The 23,879-nt window shown below is 49.0% G+C and overlaps 1 protein-coding gene across 1 annotated transcript in view; it reads left to right on the top strand.

Moving 5' to 3' along the window:
- The first annotated feature begins 16,580 nt into the window (after window positions 1-16,580).
- LOC8024561 (zinc metalloproteinase-disintegrin-like EoMP06) overlaps window positions 16,581-23,879 on the top strand; it is a 65,558-nt gene continuing 58,259 nt past the window's right edge. The window contains exon 1 of the mRNA XM_029979683.4: window positions 16,581-16,791. Coding sequence (XP_029835543.1) covers window positions 16,698-16,791 — 94 coding nt within the window. The 5' untranslated portion in view covers window positions 16,581-16,697. The remainder of the gene's footprint in view (window positions 16,792-23,879) is intronic.

Genomic DNA, 23,879 nt, shown 5'->3' on the forward strand with positions numbered 1-23,879 from the left:
ATTATTAAAACTTTGATAAGGTGTCTAGTGCTTAACTAACCTCACGACAGACTAGTTTTGAAAAGTGTGAACTCGCCGCTGATTTTTTAATCAGCCGTGTTGCGTCAATCTCCGTGTATTCTCCCATTAATGCTGAGAAATAATATGTGTGGGTGAAAAAATAGAAGAGTACTCATGTGTCAGTCGAGATTACGAAGTGCTGTCCTTGCTGGTTGATAAAATTATTTATCTCCGTAATCTATAGGCCGCCGGATGGAAACGTGGTATCTTTCTTTCATTTTTTAGAAACTTACTTCAGATTTGCAACCGAGAATGGATATGATATTATTTTGGGAGGAGAGCTTAATCTTAACATGCTGCAGGATACACCTAATAAAATACAACTAGAACTGTTACTAAACAGTAGTGGTTGTATAAACGTAATTACATCGCCTACGCGAATCACGGCAGAATCCTCAACATTACTCGACTTGTTTATAACAAATTTTGACTTAGCTGATCTAAAATCGGGGATAATAAGCACGGACATCAGTGTCCATCAGGGTATATTTCTTTCTGTAGAAAAAAAAAAAAAAGTCAAAACTATGAGGAATTAATTTCGTGGATCCTTTCAGAATATTACAGCAAGCAGCCTTTGTGAATTTAGATCAAAACTTTCAGAGCTCGACTGGAATGAGGTTTACGATGAACTAGACGCTGATGAAGCATACAACTTGTTCTTAAATTTCAGCGCACATATAAAGAGTGTTTTTCCCAATAAACCTGTTAGGGTGTCGAAAGAGAGTCGTAAGCCCTGGGTATCTCAGGAACTTCGAATAAAAATTAATGAAAAAATGCTTTATATAAACTATTCATTGTAACAAGGGACCCTGAAAACCTTAAAACTTTTAAAATATACCGTAATAGACTTACAAAAGAACTAAAGAATGCTAGAGCAAGATATTTTAATAATTACTTTATGTCTTTCTGCCATGCGAACTGACGTGACATGGAAAAAACTAAACAATGTTTCAAACCGTTCCCACGGTATAAAGCAAATTGAAAAACGAATTAACAGAACGACCACTAGCAAATGCCTTTAATGATTATTTTGTAAACTTAGAGAGACCCCTAATGAAAGCGCTTGCGCATATATTTAGCGTGGAAATGTAAGCTCGATCTCTCGCGAGCCCGCTGTAGAAATAAAAGTGACGCGAACATTTCAATCGCTAAAAAACAGTACAAGTTGCGACCCTGACGACCTGCAGATAAGTCCCATAAAATATGTTATAAATCTCATATCTCCCTATTTTACCTACATCTTTAATTTGTGCTTAGAGCACGGGGTATTTCATAAAAGAATGCAGATTGCAAAGGTCAATGTTTTGTATAAAAAGGGTGATAGGAATGACACAGCAACTACAGGCCGATTTCATTATTATCAGTCGTTTTCGAAAGGGCTTGAAAAAATTCTGCATTCGCGCCGAGTGAAATTTTCTGATAAGCATGATATAATCACTTCGTCACAATTTGGATTTCGCAAAAACCGATCTACGGAACTTGCACTTTTAGAACAAAAAGATTACATTTTGCGCAGTTTTGAAGATAAAAAGATGACACTGGCATTTTCATCGACTTCAGCAGAGCATTCGATCATTTAAACCACAATCTATTAATCAGAAAGCTGGAATTATACGGATTTCGTGGTTATGCCTCAACTTTAATTACGTCATACCTATCGCATCGAAAACAATATGTTCACATTAACGGCTTCTGTCCTGATGTAAACCCTCGTTGCCTTATCCGGTGTTCCGCAGGGGAGTATCTTGGGACCTTTTTTGTTTAACCTGTATGTGAATGATATTGTAAACGTAAACCCAGATATTAAATATATTAATCTATGCTGACGATACTAGCTTATTTTTTTCAAGCGGCTGCTGCGACGAATTAGTAATGAAAGCAAATAAAACTCTCAAGGAACTGGTTACCTGGAGTAGTCCTAATTCCTTAAAAATTAATAAGAGCAAAACAAAAGCAATCATTTTTCGTCCAAGAAACAAGAATGATAATATTACCAGCCGATATTATCCTAAATTCAAAAATAATAAAAGTTATTTCTAGTTTTAAAATGCTTGGTGTCATTTCAACAGATCGAATGAGATGGGACGAGCATGTGAATTATGTATTGGTAAAGCTGTCACGCGGTGGTCGGCGCGATATACCGTCACCGCCATATTTTGCCAAAACATGTAAAAGTACTAGTTTATAATTCATTATTTCTTTCCCATGTGAACTATTGCCATCTAGTCTGGGGAAATACAACAAATGCTTATTTAAATAAAATACTTGTCCTTCAAAAAAAGTTTTTAAGAAACATTTGTAATGTTCCATATGACCATTCCTAGTGCGCCTCTTTCTAAAAGCCTGAGTCTGACGCCTGTAATATGTCTCTATCAATATCGACTGTGTATAACGTATAAATCACATGTAGAAAAAAATGCTCATAAATTTCTGGAACTTGCGTCCCTAACGCCAAGAGTGGACCGCATATCCCACCCGTAACACGGAGTACTGGATGGATTACAAAACAGCATATGGCGAGCAAGCACCCTCTTATCATGTCATTTAAAGACCTTTGAGCATTCTTTTCTTCTAATATGACTGCGTAGCAAATGTATGATATTTACCTTTTAGACAATACTAACATAAATGTATTACCTTACTTTGTTGATTTGAACTGTGCTTTGCGTGTATGTCTTCTTTTTCGGTGAACATTCTTTTACATTAATTTTTGTCTTTTTTGTTTTGTTTTCTGTGTAAGGATGGGGGCCCGAGGACTTGTCAAGCTGCATCATGCAGCTTTTTTCCTCGGTCTCCCTCCGTCACACACTTTTGACGGAAAATAAAACATATTATTAAGAGATTGACCTCTTAAAATTGAGGTCAGCGATCAAAGTATAAGACGGGAAGGGTTCACAAGGGTCGCGCGGGCATATTCCATTCAGCATGCCAGCCGGTCGTGGGCAGACGGTCGCCAAGTCGGAGTGCCTGCTAGGCCTATCTGCCGAGCTCGCTTGGTCGTCGCCGTGGAATCGGGGCCGTTGGAGCTTTTCCCGGGTGTTTGTGGATCCAGCGCTCTTGTTCGTGGTGGTCTGTTTCAAGTGCTTTTTACTTTTTTCTTGCTGCTTGAAGTCGGGACGCGGGAGAAGCGCACGTAGAAAAGTAAACGTTTGTTGGTCGTCGCGACCGCGACGCTGTCGGCCATGCTGATTTGATCGTAAGAAGTGCGTAAGACAGCTTAGGAGCTGTCGTAAGATTTCGTCGTAACCCGCGCAAAACTTACGAAAATTTCGTTCCGTGAATACAAATTTGTTCTCAAGTTTTGTCTTACGCATATTTTTCGCGCAAGATCATTTTGTGAACCTGGCCTCTGCACTTTCGAAAGTCGCACGAAAGGTAAGACAGACGCAGACGACGTTGCAAAGGAGCAGACGACGCTCATATAGGGGGTCGCGATCAGCCAATCAGGGCTCGACGTTCTGACGTCACCGCTACCCCCTGCGCAAGAAGCAGACGAACTTGCCCCTCCGCATAGGTGGGAATAATTTGTGTCGCTCAGCGAAACAAGCATACTAAACAGGCTCAGCAACTGGTATACCAGCAGGCAGCTTTTTCGAAAACGAGTGGCGCCACCTATAGACAGTTGGAGTCGCGAATATAGTGCTGTAGGTGCTCTAGGTGGCACAAGCGGGCACAAGGCACAACCCTGGATGGATGGATAAATAGTGATGGCTAACAGGCGGTAGCTTGCGCTAGAGTCACTCTCCAGCTTGCGCTCTAGAAAAACAACCATATGATTCCTCCCGCCTATCCCCCCCCCCCCCCCCCCCCCCCCCCCCCACCGCCCCCAAACTATCACCGAGCGAGGCCTATAAAACAATAAAGCCGGAATGTCGCGAACCAGCCGAGATTTAAGGTCGACAAAGTTCGACCGTTCGACCTTTGCAACCTTTGTGCGCATGCACGAAAATTTGAAAACGAGTTGATACCACCTGGGGGAGGAAACCGCTCGATCCTAGCCGCTTTGCGGTTGAGAACGCGCGGATCCGCTTCCAATGTGAACGCGCTATAATACTTGTTGTATTTATTGCAAGGCCACTGCTCCAAACAAACCATTGCTATAGGCTAATACATATAATCGGATTTCACTCCAAAAGAGCAGTCGGTCAAAAATCGGACGTGGGATTTAAACATGACAGGAAATATTTGCGATGGCAACTTTCGGTCCCCGAGACCATAGACATAGCCCAACGTTGCCATAGCCCGAGACGGCTCGAGACATGTCTCGACTTGACTCTGGTCTCGACTACACCTCGATTCTCGGGATGCCTGCAGCTAAGCCTGCAGCCTTGCCTGCAGCAGACGACGAACGTACGCGTGCGGAATGACATGGTAATGACAGAAGTGTGTCGTCTGCAAGAGATTGAATCGTTTGCATAATTACTATACGCTTTTGATCCTGTATTTAATTGGAACATATGACCTTGAAGGCTCTGTTATGCGCCGGGGGCGGATTTATGGGGGAGGTGTTTGGCTGGCGGGGGGGGGGGGGGGGGGGGGGGGGGGAGGAGGAGCCTGCTGAGATATGACGTTAAGGTCGAAACGTTGCCCAGATCTATTTTGTTGACCCAATATTCGCTATGTCACCCTAAACTAAACTTTTGGATGGTGGATATCAGTGGTTTTATTTTTAAAGAGTTGACCTCGGGAAGCTTAGGCGAACGTGGCGTAGCGCAAGGGAGCGCAATTTCGCCAGCTTCCTGCACAAGGGTAGTGATGATTTCAAAACGCCAAACTCTTATTAACTGATTGAAAAAAAAAAGGTCTATCCACTATTCTTCCGATCAAAGACATTCAAAATTCGTCATCATTCTGACGTCATCGCAACCCCTGCGCAAAAAGCAGACGACTTGCTCTCCGCACTGGTAACATATTACCTCACAAAGGCCGGAGTGTCATGCTATGGATGTCGCGATCCTGGCGGTTGGTCATAGAAATGCTGGCAAAAAGCAAGAGCGAGTGTGAACTCGTTACTCTCTTGCAAAAATCATCACACGTGTGGAGATCTCTTAAAAATACGGCGAGACAAGCATCTGTTTTACACAATCTGTTTTTGACAACCATTTGAGCTTCGGAGGCCACATAAGGGGCATTGTGGCAAAGGCGCGTCGGTCACTAGGCTTTGTAACAGATGTCACACGTGGCATATGCCACCGAGCGTGTTCAGGCACCTATACGCGGGATTGGTGCTACATCACCTAGAGTTTTGCTCACCTGTGTGAAGCCCCTCCCAGAATCCCTTCAAACAAGCCCTGGAGAGTGTGCAGCGCAGGGCTGCTTACACGCTCTATAGGCGCAGTGTGTCTCGTTCCACGCTCTCACCCTACAGGGACATATCTACGACGCCCCTCCTACAGGGAGCTAACTGGCAAGCCTTGCACACAGAAGAGATATGGCTTCCATCCGCCTCTTCTGCAACCTGATGGGAACCTCAATGAAGCCCTCAGACGCTCCTCGCTTCAACTCCCGCACCGGAAAGATGAAGCCTTTCCTGGCACGTACGCTACGCCACCTAGAGTCATGCTTGATGCGCGCAGCCAGGAATTGGTGTTCGCTGCCCCCTGAGCTGACTGGAGACATTCCCGATGACCCCAAGGACATTAGAGCTCTCTGCCGGCAGGCCTCAAGTGTGCTTCCATAGACCTCTGCCCTACCCCCCCCCCCCCCCCCCCTTTTTCCGTCTGTTTGTATTCCTCCGATTTTCACATCATTACGTCACTGCCATCTGTACATATTCATGACTGTTCAACCTTGTATTGTGCGGCGTCGCAGACCTTTAAGCGCGATCCAAACCAACGCTTCTTTTTGCGCCTGTAGGTCGTGCGGCTGCGGATGTGACGCATTCCGCGTCGTTTTTGCTGTTTCCGGGCGCGCTTTCTGAGTCAGAAGCGTGCGCTTTGGTTTGGACGGGCCAGCTACGGGCGGGCGCGCACGCGCGCACGCAGGCACGAGCGCACTCTGGCGGTGACGTGACGACCAATCGAAATGCAGCTTTGGTCCCGAGCTAGTGTCCAATGAAAATTGATCTGTGGGATCGTCGCGCTGGTTGCGCGGTCGCGCCGTCTTCATTCCTTTGCTTTCGCGGGCCTTTCTGCGGCGTCGCGACCGTCCTGAGCCGGAATAAATATTATTATTATTATTATTATTATTATTATTATTATTATTATTATTATTATTATTATTATTATTATTATTATTATTATTATTCTGTTCTCGTGCACTGAGAATCTCAATCTTCATCTGGACGTATCCTGCATCGTGCGACTCTTCAAGGAACGATTTTGTGATTTTTTTCTAGTGACATTACCTGACTTTCTTTTTTATTTTTATTGAATTTTATATTTTTTTGTGGTTTGGAAGCCCAAGCTTCAACTGGAACTATTGCTAATTCTGGTTAAGTTCACAATTTGTTTATGTATTTCCTTTTTCTTTCTTCTTTTGTGATAATTATTTTGATATCTTTGCAACCTCGGTTTAGTCATACAAGCCCTTGAAGGCTTTGACAAACCTGCGTTTTTTTTGTGGATATGCTCCTCCATCACAAATAAATTATGAATTATAAATTATGAATTATGAATTATATATCAAACAAGCGCCAGTCTCGGCCTCTTTTTGATTTCGCAATTGCTATGTGCATTGTAATGAAGGATAAATTATTTTGACTCTAATATGAGCGACTCGAGAACATTTTGTTTTCAGGCTTGCAATATGGGAGCGTGTTTCGTACCTGCTTACCTCGCCGTGTGAAAAAAAGTTCCTGCTGATTCTTGTTTTCAGCAACACCCCCAAATAGCGAAATAACTGGGTAAAAACACCGGGTGAATGTATATCTGTCATGGACAGTTCGTTTGATATCATAATACATCGTGCTCTAAAGCAACTTCTGTGTCACTTCAGAACTCTTTGATACGTCTGGTGGTCTGCACTTCGACGTTGATACGCTTCACGTCCTTGTCCCACAGGATTTTTCACTCACTCGCCTTCACAGTGTTATCACCCTTCTCAAATATTGCTGAAGCCTCCACGGTCAGGCGCTCGCACACCTCGAGGCGAGCATCGATCAACTAAAGGGACACTGACAACCCCCAAATTTATTTTTACAATTTTTTGCCAGGCGATTTATTATGGTGCCAGAAGACTACCCAATCAATATTTTGGTGCAGCGTCACGTATATTTTTAATAAAGTAAAAAAACGCAACGGCTCGAAACCGAAACTGGACTGGAGAGTGTAGAGTCCCCGGGTATGGGGACGTGTGTGAAGAACGACCAGTCCAGTCGGAGCTCTCAGGAAGACTGCTTTATGTCACGAGACATTTCCATTATATCCCAGAATGATGATAACATGACAGATAGGACAACACAGAGAAGAAAAGGAAGTGATAACGAAACATGATGAACACAACATTTCTCCCCCCCTTAAATGACAACTAAAAGTGAATATATTACAGTCGAGACAAAGAGGATAGAAATAGGATATAGCGTAGAAGACACATAAGCAACACACCATCAGTTACATATATGTCAATACAGTTTCAACACAGTTTTAACACGCATGCGAACAATACAGTTATTACATCAAAACACATTCACATCATTCAGACTTAGGTGTTCCTGGCCAGGAACTATAAAGATAATCAGGCTAACTCACACGCATCGATTTCCATAGACTCCTACGTACATTTCGTTAATCAAACAAAATCGCCATAGTACAACGGTGGTCGACGGTTTCGACGTGGCCTTTGCAGTCCTGGCAGTCGGGGCGTTTCCATTGCACTGCCTGGCGAATGCGCTGCCTCTCCGGAGGGGAAAGGCTCACCGACCGGCAACTGTCCCCTTTGTCCCGAGCCACGTCCCGACGGCGTTGCACAGGGCCCCATCCTGAGTTCACGTGGCTGCCTTGGGGTCTCGAAGGGTGGCGGTGTATAAGGTCGACGCTGTTGTCTTTGCCACCGTATCGGACTAGTCAAGGAAGGCTGTATGTGTGGTCGGTGCTGTTGTCGCTGCCACTGCGTGGGAGTAGCAGCGGTTGGCTGCCAGTCATGGTGGCACCATCTTGCACCTCCGGTAGGAGTTACACCTTGAGGAACTCTTTTGGCTTCACTTGAAGTGGGCTGTACAAGTGTATTGTTCCTCGTTGCTGGCCTGCTCTGGTTGTGCATGCTCGTCTCGGGCTCTGGGACGACCGACAACTTTGAAGCGTTCCACGCCCTGCCATCCTCAAGTTGGTACGTCCATCTCCCGACCTGCTTGATTATTCGCATTGGAGGAGTGAACGCTGGGCTTCCCTTGCGTATATGGCCCGGCTTCTTTACCCTAACGAGATCACCCACTCTAAAACGCGGTGTCTTGGCCGCCCGTCTTCCGTCAGTGTAGAACCCGCTCTTCTCTTGTCGTTGCCGTACGCGGTCGCGCATTCGCTGCATTTCCTCAACAGGGTTCTTAAGGAACTCCGTGTACGAGAGTCCAAGGATGTGTAGCCTGTTGCGCGGCTTGCGACCGTGGAGGAGAAGAGAGGGAGAAAGTCCCGTAGTCGCGTGCGGTGTACACCGGTAAATGAAAATGTAGTCAAGAACTGCGGCTTGTAGCGATCGGTTCTCGAGTGAAGCACACTGTACGTAGGACTTGAATGTGCGATTAAATCTTTCAACTTGCCCATTGGCTTGCGGATGGTAGTTCGAGACCAGCTGGTGCTTTATACCACGATGAGCCAGGAACCTCTTAAACTCCTCGGACGTGAACTGGGGCCCGTTGTCACATACGACACTCTCTGGATACCCCTCGCGCGTGAAGACCATATGTAGAAAATTTGTCACCGCCTTAGTGGTGACGTTGGGGCAGAAGTGTACTTCCGGCCACTTGGAGAAGTAATCGACCAACGTGATTACATAGCGGAGAGCCGGTGGTGCTCTCTCGAAGGGACCGACTATGTCAATTCCGACCTTCGACCACGGCCGCTCTGGCAGTGGGACTGGTTGCAAGGGTGTTGGCGATGTCTTCGCGCTTTTGTCAGCGGTTCTGCAAACACCACATGCTTGTACTGCCGCTTTTACGTCCGCGTTCATGCGTGGCCACCAGTAGAGATCACGAAGGCGAGCCTGTGTCCTGACGATGCCTGGGTGACCCTCGTGCGCCCGCGCGATGAGTGATTTTCTCATGCTTGCAGGAACGACGAACTGATCACCCCGTAACAGTAGACCATCGTACACAGAGAGTGTGTCTTTAATGCTGTAGAAGATGGCTTCGTCAGAAGACGGCTCCCTCCACGGTGGCCATTCCGAGGTGATAAAGGACATCACGGCGGTCAGTTTCGGGTCGTCAGCTGTTTCCTGTTGAAGCTGAGCCTTTGTGATGCATTCGTCTTCCAGCGCGGTGAAAGACACGATCTCTTCGTCAAAATCTGTGCCACCTTCGTCAGCTGGTACAGGGAGCCTGGAAAGTGCGTTCGCGACCTGATTTTCGCTGCCCCGCTGGCGGTATTCCACTTGGAAGTTATACTTCAGGAGGCGTGTCGACCACCGAGTGATTCGGAGTGGACGAAGTCCAGTTCCTCGCGTGCTCAACAACGACGCGAGAGCCTGGTGGTCTGTGCGTAAGGTGAAACGGCGACCCCAGAGGTAGGCGTGCCATTTCTCGCACGCCCACAAGCAGGCAAGGGCTTCTCGCTCTCCCGTGGAGTACTTGCGCTCAGCCGGAGTGAGCGTACGTGAAGCAAAGGCGACAGTCTGAACTTCCTTGCCGTGAAGCTGCTGCAGCACTGCTCCCAGTCCATAGGCGGAAGCATCCGTGGCTACGATGATGGGCAGGCCTGGATTGAACATCTTGAGGGTTTTAGCAGATGACAGCAACCTCTTCACACGCCGGAAGCTCTGGTCCGCATCTTGATCCCAAATGTAAGGCGTGTCCTTTTGAAGGTACCTAAGCAGAGGCTCCACCTCTGAAGCCAGATGGGGTAGGAAACAAGAATAATATTCGACCATACCGAGAAACGATCTCAGTTGCGTCAGATCTGTTGGAATGGGAGCAGCCTGTAGGGCATCCACCTTTGTTTGCAAAGGGGCAATTCCGGCTCCACTAACTTTGTGTCCCAGAAAAGAAAGTTCTGTGACGTCGAAAACACACTTGTTGTTCAGCTTTAGGCCCACGTCAGAAATCCGTTGAAGCACTTCCCGCAGACGTTCCAGATGCTCCTGTGGGGTCCTGCCGAACACGAGAATGTCGTCGAGGTAAAACAAGACTCCTTGACAACCATGCAGGATCTTGGACATCATATTTTGAAAAATTGCTGGCGCGGAAGCCAAGCCGAAACATACTCTTTTAAAGCGAAACAGCCCTTCGTGTGTGATAAACGCTGTGATATCACGGCTGTCGGGATGTAAGGGCACTTGGTGGTATGCTGCTGCAAGGTCCAATTTCGAAAAGTGATGTGCGCCGTGAAGCGCATTCAGTAGCTCTTCGATGTGTGGGAGGGGGTAGCTGTCAATTACCACCGCTTTGTTTGCGCTACGGAGGTCCACGCACATCCGAATGGTCCCGTCCTTTTTCTGTACTACCACAATGGGCGACACCCATTCTGAGGCATTGATGCGTTCAATGACCCCCGCTTCTTCGAGACGCTTAATCTCTTCCGAAACAGGTTGGCGAGCAGTTTGTGGAATTCGCCTCATGCGATGTTTGACAGGGGTAACTGAAGGACGAATTCTCACCTTGCACTCGATTCCCTTGACTCTACCCAGGCCAGGGGTGAACAGGTGATTAAAGTGCTCGAGACACGGTGGAAGTTTCGGCTGTATAGATGCAGGCTTTGCCGGCGTAGCTGCGGACGGTGGCATCACTGTCGCCCGTGCTTGTGGCTGTTGCCGAGCCGCCCACTCTTCCTCCAGCGCCGCCGAAAAGTCATCCGGTTGTGACGGTACGGCGGTTGATATTGAAGAATCTGGTTGTCGACCTTCTACAATGTCAGCAGTCTGTGTTTGTAACAGAGAAGGATCTGACGGGCTCGATGACGCTTCGTCAAGTTCGCCGGTCTCCGTGTAGAAGCACGTTTTGGTCGCTCCACTCATTTGAATGTCCAGTGCCACTATAGCGTCCATGCCAAGTAGCGACGTGCCTCTGTCTGCGATGTAGAACAAGACTTGTGCCTGTCGCGTCTTGAACATTACTGTCGCCGTGAAGGCACCCAGGACGTTGATGGGTCCACGGGAAAAGTTCAGCAATGTAACAGGTGGTGGCACGACTTTTGCATCACTGGCGAATCGCTGTGTGAATGTGGACTTGTCCATTATAGAAACGGACGATCCCGTATCTAACAAGAACGACAGTGGTGTCCCAAACACTTTGACGCTGATAAAAATACGCGTTTTAGAGGCTCCCGTAATGTGATTCACGCTCTGCTTCATCGTCGTCATCGAAATCTGATAGAATTTGTTCAACTTCTTCGCACCGGCGCCGCTGAGAGTAAGCTCTGCGCACGCTTCTGCAAACATCGCCGAAATGACCTCGACGGCCACAGTTGTAGCAGTAAATTAGGTTCCGTGCTGGGCAGGTGTCATAGCTCCGGCAACGTTCCCAGCCGTGACCGCAATTGGAGCACGTGCGCCCATGACTTCTTGTGTAGTCCCGTCGGGGGGACTGGTGTCTCGCGAAGTCTTGCCGCGAACAAGTTGATAGTGTAAAGTGGACCACTCTGCGTTCCGACGACTGTTTGAATCCTGAGTGTCCACCTCCATAAGATTGGTCGCGACCGGTACCGCCGCAGGCTGTACAGGACGGAGCAGTCGAGGACTGTCTGTCACGCATGCTGCGGGAGGACGATCTTCGCCTGTCTGCCGGCTGATGCCTGGAAGGACGACTACTGTACCGGCGCTGTGCCTCCTGAGGTGGCTCATTTCTTGAAGACGGCAGAGACCGTTGCCATGAAAAGTCTTCCCTTGCCGGTGATCTTGCTTCAAAGACCCTATTCCTGGTGGTAACCTGACAAGATGCTTGAGCGTTCGCAGGCGGAGTTGTCAGTGACGCCCATTCTCGCACCTCACGTCGTGAGCGTTCAAGGTTCAGAACCGTTTGGATGACCACGTCAAATGGAAGAGCGGCATCCAGAACCATACGCTCCTGAATTTCGGTCGACGCGACGCCAACCATAAACTGCTTCCGAACCTGCTCTTGGGTTTGGTTTCCGAAGTTGGCCGGAATTGCAAGTGCTCGAAGCGCCGACAGGAAGTCTTTGAGCGACTCACCCTCTTCTTGTTTCCGACTGTGAAATTTAAGCTGTTGCAGAGTTACGTTCGTAGGTTGCGTGAACTCTGCTTCCAGAAGCCTTACGGTCTCTGAGTAGACGTCTGTCGCAGGTTGACCGACAGCATCTCCGCCGCTTGCTGTTGCCGACGTTGCTGGCGCCCGTTCAACAGCAAGCTGTGGCACTGGTAGGGAGTCGAATATTTGCTGACCGGCCTGGCCGAGACAGTTGAGCAGCGTTGCTTGCCGACGCTCTGGGTCGTAGTCTCGAGCACCAGCGGCCAACAAATATCGCTCGAACATCCGAATCCACTGTTCCCATGGAATGGGCGGAGGACCCGGCTTTGTCAAGAACTCCGGAGGGAGTCGGCCACCGGACGCCATTGTCGAGGTGGCTCTGTATGGAGGCCGTTCTATTCAGCCGCCATCTTGATTGTCGCTGGGACGAAGAAGGCTTGTCCAGCAGGATCACTCGTCGGGGCCCAACCGACGAAATCGGAGACCGAGCCGTTGCTTGCCCAGGTGAACGGTAAGGCCCAGGGACCTCCTCGTCGCCAAAATGAATGTAGAGTCCCCGGGTATGGGGACGTGTGTGAAGAACGACCAGTCCAGTCGGAGCTCTCAGGAAGACTGCTTTATGTCACGAGACATTTCCATTATATCCCAGAATGATGATAACATGACAGATAGGACAACACAGAGAAGAAAAGGAAGTGATAACGAAACATGATGAACACAACAGAGAGGAAGAAGAAATAAAGAGGAGAAGGATACCGGAAATCACGTGGCTGTGGAACGTTTTGTTTTTCAATCAACGCATTTGCAGTTTTTTAGAGTCCACAAAACATGGGTATCATACTTTTTGTCCATTTTTAGTATTGAGTGTGTGCCCTCGATGACCCACGACTTTGATTACCTTTGGTGGTTGTGTCTAAACCATAACAAACAGCACGTGAGCACGGAAAAGAGAGTGAGCGCGACTCAAACCGGCCACTTCTGGATCGGCGGTTTTCGGGCGGAAAGAAAACAAATTTCGAGGTGCAAATTGTGTTCCTGGTAGTTGGGCACTCATATGTCATATACAAATAAAAACCTTGGCAAGCATAAATACCATGTCAGTGCCTCTTTAACGCGGCCACTGAAGTCCCCAGAATCCCCACCGCCGCCGCCGAACGCTGAGCGTGGCGCGCCGCCGGGCGTGTGAACGCTCCGGCGCGCCACAGGTCTATCACGTGGTGCTTGCGCTCTTTCGGGAGCTTCCATGGGCTCTAAACGTTAAAGGGGCCATGAAACGATTTTTGGGATGGGATAAATGATTTTAATTTGGGACTTTACTAATCGCCTATCGTTTAGTTGGCAAAAAGGAAGAGGATACAAAGTCAAAAAGCCAGCTTTTCGGCACGAACATTTGAAAACCGAGCGGACTATTTGTACCTTCTTTCCTTCGAAAGCTCTCTGCCTTTTCACTATGATACATCCGCGGTTCCCAAAGCGCGTCAGCGGTGCCAACCTGACGTCAGCCGAGCCCAGCTCACGCATTGGACACGAGAACTGCGTCACTCGGACGTACGCGCTCGTCAACAATCAATCCGTCGACGAATATTTGGATTCGCGTTCGTGACCAATGAGTGCCCTGACGGAACTTATCGTCACTGGCGAATGACAAGTTCTATGGTGTGCGTAAAAAGCACGGTGGAAGCTAGGAGTCATCGCACCGGTGCCGAAGAACGTCACGAGGACGTGATTTCACAATTCACATTTGGGTTGAGGATTAAAGCTAAGGAGAAGTAGGAAAATCGTTTCATGACCCCTTTAAAGGGGCGATGCAACGATTTTTGTATTTTGCGCAAATACCGCTTAGAACGGATCCCTGACGTTAATGACCTGTGAAATACCCGTTCGTTTTTCACTACACGCAATCAAGTCGCACAAAAAAATAACGAAAAAACGATCAGAATTCATCCCCTCAACTCGCAGCCAGAACAAGCGGTCACGTGATCTGGAGCGATTATATGCCGCCAATGTTGATCGTAGCCATGCGCTGGGGTTGGCAAGGCACAGGACACGCGCTGAGTTCCAGGCATTGTTATCGTTCGGCTGTTGTCGTCATTGCAGCGATTGGACACACGACACTACCCGAATGCTTCTCGAGCTATAGATTATCACGAGCCGAAATCGAGTGCCCACGCAACGCTCGGGTCCAATCTATGAGCCGCATTCAAATATCGTCACTGGGCGGTACTGCTACCGCCGAGCTACGTCATCAGGTTTTGCGAAGGAGAGATTGAATGAAAACGCTCGGTTTTGTCCTCAAAATTACAGCGCAAACAAGAGTTTCTTGGTCAGTGGCTTTGCGTGCGAGTATCCTTGAGTCGCATTAGTGCCAGTAAGCTCGTGTAAAGTGAAAAACATTTCAATTGAATATTGTTGCACCGCCCCTTTAAGGCGTGTTCACACATGTATCGGAGCGCTACAAGCATGGCGCTGACCTCGCGCAAGGCGCGTGCTGACGGGAGCGTTCACCAGCTTTGTATCGCACCGTCAGAACTGTTGCTCAAGACGATAAGTAGCTGACAACACGTGAGCAGCGCTGCATCAGCGCTTCGCTGCATGTGAGAACCGGCCTTTATTCTTCGTTTTTTTGTTTTTTTTTTTCGTTGTACTTAAAATTAAGATTAATAAGTAACTTTCTAGAGCCCATAGGAAGCTCCCAAAAGAGCGCAAGAACCCCAGGTTGTGTATCTCTCGTCTGCTATCGCCTCCGCACCGCCATTGCTCACGTCGTCGCAGGTTTCTCTACACTACACGCGATTCAAGAAGTACCCCTTCCTTCTAGTCACTACGTACGAGACACAGAAACAACCAAACAATTACGATTTTGCTAGCACGGGGAAGCGAGCGAAAACGCCGCAACGCCGAAGCCCAGTAAACGCAGATCGGCGGGCGCCGAACGCCGTGCCAGCTAACTGCGTGCATTTGTTTGCAACCTCGAAGACAGCCACTGAGACTAGTACTCAAGTTTTATATCACCATTGTTCCCGTGACCAATTTCCTCACAGCAACCTAGCAAGAAGTCCACGTTTGTGCTTGAACGCGTTCCCGTACAGCTCGAGGTTCGTTATGTACCGCGCCTGATTGAAAATAGCGATCGGCGTAGCAAGGGTATTATACAACTTGAGTACTAGCCTCAGTGCAGCCTCAGTGGCTGTTCTCGTGGCTGTAAAGGAATACACGCGGAGCTGGCACAGTGTTCGGTGCACTACGTCGACCTGCGTTCATTAGACTTCGCCGTTGCGGCGTTTTCGTTCCCTCGTAGTGCCAGCAAAGTCGTAATTGTTTCGTTATTTGCTGTGTCTGATATGTAGCGACGAGAAGAAAAGGGTACTACTGCTTCGCGCGTTGAAGCAATCCACGACGGCGGGAGCAATGGCAGTGTGTAGACGACAGCAGACGACACAACCCAGCAAACCGAAACTTCCCGTTGACAGTCTCCTGCTCCCGGAGTGCACCTCAACCGCTAGGGGCGCTGCTATTTTCCAGAAAAATGGCTAGGTGGCGTAAGCTACCGCCCGATCCAAAGGGCTCAACCGTATTCATCCATCCATCCATCCATCCAACCATATTTGTGTTTGAGACACTTTCCGCGGCTTGTCTTAAATTATGTTAAACCTTCACCAGCTCGTTTGAGCTGTGTTTGCGACTCTGTGTGTTGTGTTGGTCCACACAAGTCCACACCAGCACGCCGGCATTACGCCGCCACCGGCACCGCCGAAAGCGCCGCGCCGCTGACACCGCACGCGCAGACGGCGCAGACGATCGTCACCGCGCTGGCCAAGGGCGCTGGCAGAGCAGCCGATGCCGCCGCTGATAAAAAAAAAAACGGGGCGGTGTCACCGCGTCACGCTACCGCCGGTCGCGCACACCACCTCTCTAGCAGACGACGTGGGCCTAGGGAGCCTAGGTGGCCTAGGCCTCGCCTGATTGATCCTAATCAAATACGCCGGCAGCGCCACTGCTACAAAAAAATCGGACTGGTTTCGTACGTTTTCAGTGCTGCGTCTACAGGTGCACAAGAGGTTGTACTCATGTTGTGCTAGAGCGTTCTAGAACACTGAAGTTGAAACACGAAGGCAGGCAAGACCGTTTGTGCTTCATGGTGCTTCAGCCACTTGAGCGCCAGCTGGATAAACTACGGAAGTGCTAAGCGGCGGATGTGACGACATGACACGATATCCGGAGGCGCCGTGGCGCCCTCTGGCTCCTTCCTTCAGCGGGCCGAACCGAGGAGGTGAGCGATGGCCCAGCAGCCGCCGAGTGTTTTCCAAATAATGGCAGCGATGTCTCTTTGAGAAGTTGGCGGAACAAGATGAGGGGTTGTTTCAAGTTAGTTTGGGATATAAACGTTATAGTACTTTTGACGCTGCTGGAATTTTCGCCATTCGCCGTGGGAGGAACGCCAGGTAAGACCTACTGCTCGTTTAGCTTCAATTGGACAAAGCATCGGTCGGACTGCTGTTGTCCGACGACGGGGAAAGCAAAACAAAAAGAAATGGCCCCAATAGCAGTTGTCAGAGCACCTCGGCGCTGAAATAATTTCGGCAGTTCGGTGTACACGATTCGCGGGGACTTCAACTGACTTGGCTCGAGCGATCGCCTCGGATGTTGTGTAATCGCCTGCCTCTGGTAGTGACCGCCGATTTCTTTCAAGAGTAAGGGTATTCCTCAGTGGCGCGACTTGCCTGGTCTGGTTTGACGTCGCGGCGGTGTCCGCGTGAGCTGACTCGATTGTCGACGACCAAGCCGAGGCGAGCACGCGTCCTGCCGCGAGGGCGATCTCCGCGGGTGCTCGGTACCAAGGCCCGATTAGAACCCCCGGCGCTCGAAAAGCTACTGCCGTTAGTGACGTTTCCGTTGTTCAAATCTTCTGCAGCGTTTGAGCGAACGGGACGCAGAAGGGGGCGAACTCATTGATCCGTCCGCGTCTCTGGTGCGTTCTCGACGCAATTCGGTCCGGTTTGGCATCCTCGTGCGCTCGGGCGCGCTCCATTAACCGTCGGCGACGCGGGCTCGCGTGCTGGCGAAACTCGTCCATCGAGCACTTGCAGGTGAGGCGGCTGACTCATCGAAGAGCGTGGCGGTCCTTGCTCCCTCGCCTAGCATTCCAGCCAGCTGGCGCTATCGGCGGAGGCTGTGATAACGTTAGTCAGCTGGACGCTAGACCCGAAGTAGACAATTCTTCGAAACCGTCTTGACGTCCGGCGGTTTGCTTCATTCGTGGGAGCCTTTGCGCCTGCTCCAGAGGCTTCCGCCGCCAGGTATTCCCATGTGTAGTTCAACGACGTTTGACCACTGTTGACGCTCGTGGGTTTGGCCGCCAGCTCCGCCCTGGCCGTCGGATGAGAGGGAAGTCGCTCGCGGGGACTGAGGGCGGTCGACGGGTCACCTTCCTGCCACGGCTGCCGTGATTCCCCGTTGTGTCCGGCCGGTCCGAGGGGTCGACCCCGACCAGGGACACTTTTCCCAGTGCCAACGGGACTCTGCGTGATAGGTGGCATATGTACTGTGTGCGAAAGACGCTGACACGTGCACGTTGTTTACCTCTACGCATTAGGGAATTTTCGTTGATCGTACGCCAGAGCTTTGCGTTGCCAGCGGGTGCTGTCACTTCGTACAACGGACTGAGTACGCGCCCGCAGAGCCAGTGCACAATCGACGAGAAGAACCTGAAAGGGGTGCGCCTGTCAAGCTCCGAAAATGCTTGCACGAAAAGCACTCTCTAAAACCGCGCTTTCGCGGCCGTGCTGTACTCTCCAGATAACTCCAAAAGCTTTTTTTTTCTCTTTTTTTTTTTTTTTGCACGTTATACTGTGTGTGCACAGTAAACGTGAACTCGAGCGGTGCGACGTCTGGTACAAACGTCGTAACCCTCCGAGGTGTTTTTCGCTCACGTTCGAGGTTTACTTCCACCAGGCTCGCTTGTTTTCTGCCTCACGACGTCACGAAATACAAGGCGCCGAGGGATTTTTGATGGATGAATACGGCTGAACCCTTTGAATCAAGCGGCTGCTTGCACCATCTAATGTCATGGGATGCTGGGAACGTAACGCCACGCTCTCCGCATGGTCACCAGTTTGGTTCATAGAATTAACAGTTTCTCCTTGACCTCTTCATTCTGGGTGAGCCGATCTAAATTTGGTGGGGACGGGTAGCTTTAGAGGGACGTTTCTTGAATACTGAAATTTTGTTATCCACACACCGACGAAACAAGCACACATCATCGCACCGCCACCACACGCGCAACTGTGTTTGGGGGATTGACTGATAATTTTCCTCTCTGTAAATACGCGAGACCAACAATACCTTTATAAGATATCTGTGAAGATAAGCATGATTGATAAGATGATTGCATGCTCCGTGCTAAATACGCTAATATTGGTGAGGAACGCTTTCAGTACGGTGAGGATCCATAGCGATTTTGGCGCAGGTGGTTCGGAACGACTCTTTTGAAGCTTCGAATATTTGAATGGACCGAAATGGCGATTGCCATAGCAACTGAGCCGATCAGCCAATCACCTTGCGAGGTTTGGTCGTCTGTATGTTAGCATGTCTGTGTCTGGCTAACAGGAACGCAATGACGCTACTTTCCCAGGATCCGGTGATGTTAGCACCATCTAGCCAGTGTTTGTTAATTTCAGCTCATGTACATGTTAATTGCGATGAAAGTTTCCCCATTCGTAAACACCGTATGACAGAAGCGTCACTGCGCAATCGGGTACGCGCAGCATCTGCAAATCGCTGGGAGGGGGAAGTCTTATGATTGATCCTTCCCTCGACATCAGGCGGATCACCTCTGCTTGGTTTTCTCTTCCCCACGTCTATCTTTCACTGTCCTAAACCCCAGCACGTTTGCCAAATCACTCGCACTTTCAACTACTTCAGGGTGAAGTGCCCTTTACGGTAGGGCGACACACTGTGTCTGTCTTCTGTTATCCAGCTTTGTGCACTGGAGTCAGCCACTCTCTTATGGCCGCGAACAATGAGTCATCGCTTGTCTTTTGTGTAGCAATATCCGTCTTGAACAATATGCGCATCTTCAAGTCTGCTTTAGTCTGCATGCTTCCTGCACGCCGCCGTGGATTTTTGTGGCAACCCAAAACGAGGATACCTTTATTCTTGCAAGCGAGCACGACCTCGATTTGATCGGTACGCGTGAGGAGCGCGTGAACCAGTAAAAGCAAGGATCGCCCAAGGTGCCCCGTTTGATTTCACATTGGTGTGCATGCAGTGTTGGGTAAAGTACAACTCAAAGGTACTTCAAGTAGAGTACAAAGTAAATGAGACGGGATGTACTTCAAGTAAAGTAGCAAGTACACTGGGTGCAATGTACTTGAAGTAAAGTACTATAAACACGATGTACTTTCAAAGTAAAGTACAAGTATTTTAACACAATCGTTCATGGTGCCCTTTAATTCCCCTATACGGTGATTTTTTTTAACCGGTATGCATTGCCCAGGGGTAATCAGGGGTGCATGACCTATTTTCAAAAACAGCGGCGAATATTTGATAGTCAAGTGGCCACAGAGAAGTTATTTTCAGGAATGGGGCCAAATTCAGAAGTCCCTCATCGGAATTTGGCGCCGCTTGCACTGGATTGTTGCACCCAAAGGGGTTAAATGTACAAGGAGAGGGCATGACGTCAGCCCCGTAGCTTCCGCAAGCAATCCTCTCATAGAGGAGTAAAAAAAAACAAAAAAAGAAACAACAAAACAACGAGTGTGCAAGCAAGCTGGTGATAATTAATCAGTATGTGACACCTATGATCGGATCGAAGGAAAAGACAAAAGAGAATAGGGAGTTTTAGTAGACCGTGTTTCCCGCTCCGCTAGCCCTCCGCTACGAAGAAATAGCCACTGCGCCTGCGCGCCGATGGCCTTGGCTGTAGAGTTCCGGGTAGCGGAGGGGCTTAGCGGAGCGAGAAACACGGTCTACTAAAACTCGCTAATGTCTCAAAACATTCTGACGTTATTCTCTGTTGTCTTTAGGGAGTTTTCGTAGACCGTTTCCGCTGTCCCGCAACGCTTTCCGCAACTAGCTACGCTTGCCGGAACTCTACTGTCAAGGCCATCGGTGCGCCGGCGCAGTAGCGGCTGCTTCGTTGCGGAGGGCTTAGCGGAGGGGGAAACGCGGTCTACGAAAACTCCCTTTTTACTTGGACTTGAAAATTAAATTTTTCCGCACAACAGTCTGAGGTGATACATTATGATTCATTTTGCTATTCCAATATTTTATACCTCCTCGCTTGTGCTGACCGACCGAGAAATAGAGAGAGTGCAAAAAGCTACTGGAAAGCCGCCCCTAGAACAAACGGAGCGATGCGTCGTCTGCTCACGTTTCTTCATGGAGAGTAGAATATCCCTCCCAGTGTATCTTTGGAGTTGACAAAGCATCATTTCGTGGTACAAATTTAACAAAATCAAATTTGGAGAATGTACTTTGAAGTCAGGAATTGTACTTTCCTCGGAAAGTGCCAGAAATAAAAATACTTTATGTAAAGTACAAGTACATGCTCAGAGAGTGTACTTCAAGTAAAATACAAGTTTCCTAAACCTACTTGAAGTAGTACTTTAAGTACACTGTGTGCATGGCTGACAAAGCTACTGGCGCGAGTGTGACTCGATCAAACAATTTTTATTCAGAAAAAAAAAAAAAGTGATTAAGTCATAATTATAAAAGCGTGTGACTTGATCGATTTCGTTGAGCGTAAAAAATGTGTTCTCGTTACATTGCTCTCCCCTGTACTGCCGCCAGTGGCGTACCAACTTGTTTTTTGACGTACCAACTTGTTTTTGAGTGTGTGTGTGTGTGTGTGTGGGGGGGGGGGGGGCATCCAACCCCCCTTCCCTCTCCCCAGGGCCCGGAGGCGGTGCCCTTGTTATCCCTTGGGCGCCGCCGGCCAGTGTTTGCCCTTCCGAGTGGCGGCTGTTTCAAAGGGGGGGCGAAACATCCCTTGCCCCCCCCCCCCCCCCCCCCCCCCCCGGTTCGTACGCCCATGACTGCCGCTACTGCCGCTTTCCACACACAAGCCTTCTTGACTTAGGTTGTCATTAATCTGTAAATTGTGAAATAAACGCATTACGTTTTATTCTATTCTAATAATGTAATTTGCGCGTGCTGCCGCTCAAATAACACGCTGGATACAGTCACGCGCGCTTGCCGGTGGCATTGACTAACGTTAACCTTGACATTGGATCGTGCTTCTGGTCTAGCTTCTGGCCTCGAGTAGTGCGTTGTCTGGCGGATTAACCGATTAACTCCGACCGAGAGCTTCTCAGCCCATGCGCTGCTTACGACAGTCGAACTACTGAAGAAAGAAATGCAATAGGTGCTGCCTCGATCCGGGGGGATTTGCGGATGGGTCGATCGTTGTTCTTTTTCTTTTCTTTTTTTTTTTGTGCTTGCGAATGACCTAGTGCGAGTCGACGCGCTCGACCTTTAACGCTTTAACAAAAAAAAAAAAAAAAAAAAAGAGAAGCCAATTATTTTTTGGTAATGACATTACGAACTTGATGAAAAATTGGAAAAACTCGTTACTTGAAAATCAATAAAAAAAGAGACTTCTGACCCAGATGAACCCTTGCACGAACAATGAATGTTCTGTTGCTCTGCATTTGGGAGTCGGTTTTTCCCTGTTCAGACAGCCGAAGCGCACGCTGTCCCCGTCCGCTCGAAACTCGATTATGGCTCAGTAGTGCACGGCTCTGCAAGGCCGTCAACACTTCGATCGTTGGGTCCCGTTCGTCATATGACCTCGCGAATATGCGCTGGTGCAATTAGAAGCTTTCTAGTACACAGCTTGTATGGCGATATGTGGAGGCCCACGGACCCTCTCTCGAGCAGCTACGTTGTCGCTAGGCTGCAAAGATAGTCGCCCTGTCAGGCCATCCGGTTTACCAAACGGAGTGTGCACCAGGAGAGGACGGAGTATTTAATCCCGGGAGCTCTCTCACGCCACCATTTGGACTGCGGGTGTGGTCCCTGTGCCATGAAATGTTCATATCATTTAGTAAAACATGCTCTCTATCTGAACACAAGATCCCTCAACGGAGAGGGAGAGTTGTTACCCGCGACTTTACGACGACGAAGTTACGGTGGCTAGTGTCAGAGTCGCGACTTTTTGTCGCGTAGCTTTCTCCGTGTGTGGCGGCGCGCTAGTGTATCATGACGACGATAGGTGGCGCGCCCATCGACGTGCTCGATTTCAAGACTGTAGAGATTACCAAGCAAAGATTAAGTGAATGGTGGCAGAAATCGAGAGAAAACTAGGTATTTTCTTATTCACTGATGGCAAGGGGGTTTCATAGCCTCACTTTCTTTGCACTGCGGAGTGAATATAGATTTCACATTTAAATATTCTAAGCTTAAATGGTAAAACAAAATGGCTAGGTGGCGTAAGCTACCGCCCGATCCAACGGGCTCAGCCGTATTCATCCATCCATCCATCCATCGTTTGTGGTGCTTTTCCTGGAAAGGTTACCCCGTGCGTCCGGACTACCGCGACGGCAAAATTGCAAACACGCTACTTTGTTCCCGGATGCATCACGGGGTACATCTTTGCGAGAAAGAGAAGGAAGCCTCCCTCTTCGCCGTTCCCGACGACGACGACAAAAGCGTCGGCAGGTTTATTCTTGTGTTACGTGAACCGCAAGTCCAAAATCAACATAGTTCAACTTTGAAAAGTATTTTAAGAAGCTCATATCGCACGCGATACTTCCTCGCGGAGCAAGAAAGCAGCCGAATCGCAGCGGACGCGAGCGGACGACGCATCTCAATAGGGAGTTTTCGTAGATCGTTTCCGGCGTCCCGCAACGCTCTCCGCAACCCGCTACGAGATCCGGGTTTCTTCAGTCAAGGCTAGCGGCGCGCAGGCGCAGTAGCGGCCCTTCGTTGCGGATAGCTGAGCGGAGATGGGAAAACGGTCGACGAAAACTCCCTAATCTCGACAGCAGCGTTACCGCCGCATCCTGGCCGGCTGCTCCTTCTCTGACAAGTGCTGTGGTGTCCGTTCTCCCTCTGTCCTTGTCTTAAGGCAACTCCGCTTAATTTCAAAAATTTTGAGATAGTGGCCGATTTTGCTTTTTGAAGCACTCAAAAACAATCCCCAACCCTTTGTTTCTCGAAAAATAAAATATTTTTCGTGTAATTTTACTCCAGCCATGATCACAAACCGAAACCGAAACAGTGGCAAAGCCGGACAACATTGTATATTCGGCATCACTAAGCATGTACACCCACGTGATATACAATGGGAAGAAGGAGCTCCCCTCTTATCAGGATCCTCCTTTGTGCCTCCTGGATTAGCAGAGGCGTCGCTATTTTCCCCCCAGAAGATTATAGAAGATTAACCTGTCACTCAAAATTCTTACAAAAGCAGCTTCCCTCTCCGGGAAGAGCACGGCGCTGGAGCCACCCGTGCTCTCCCCGGGAAAGAAAACAAAATTGAAAAAAAAGAAGCTGTACATGCTTGATGACGTCACGGACGTGCCGGTAG

This window comes from Ixodes scapularis, unplaced genomic scaffold, assembly GCF_016920785.2.
Source record: "Ixodes scapularis isolate PalLabHiFi unplaced genomic scaffold, ASM1692078v2 PGA_scaffold9__187_contigs__length_104089568, whole genome shotgun sequence".
NCBI lineage: Eukaryota > Metazoa > Arthropoda > Arachnida > Ixodida > Ixodidae > Ixodes > Ixodes scapularis.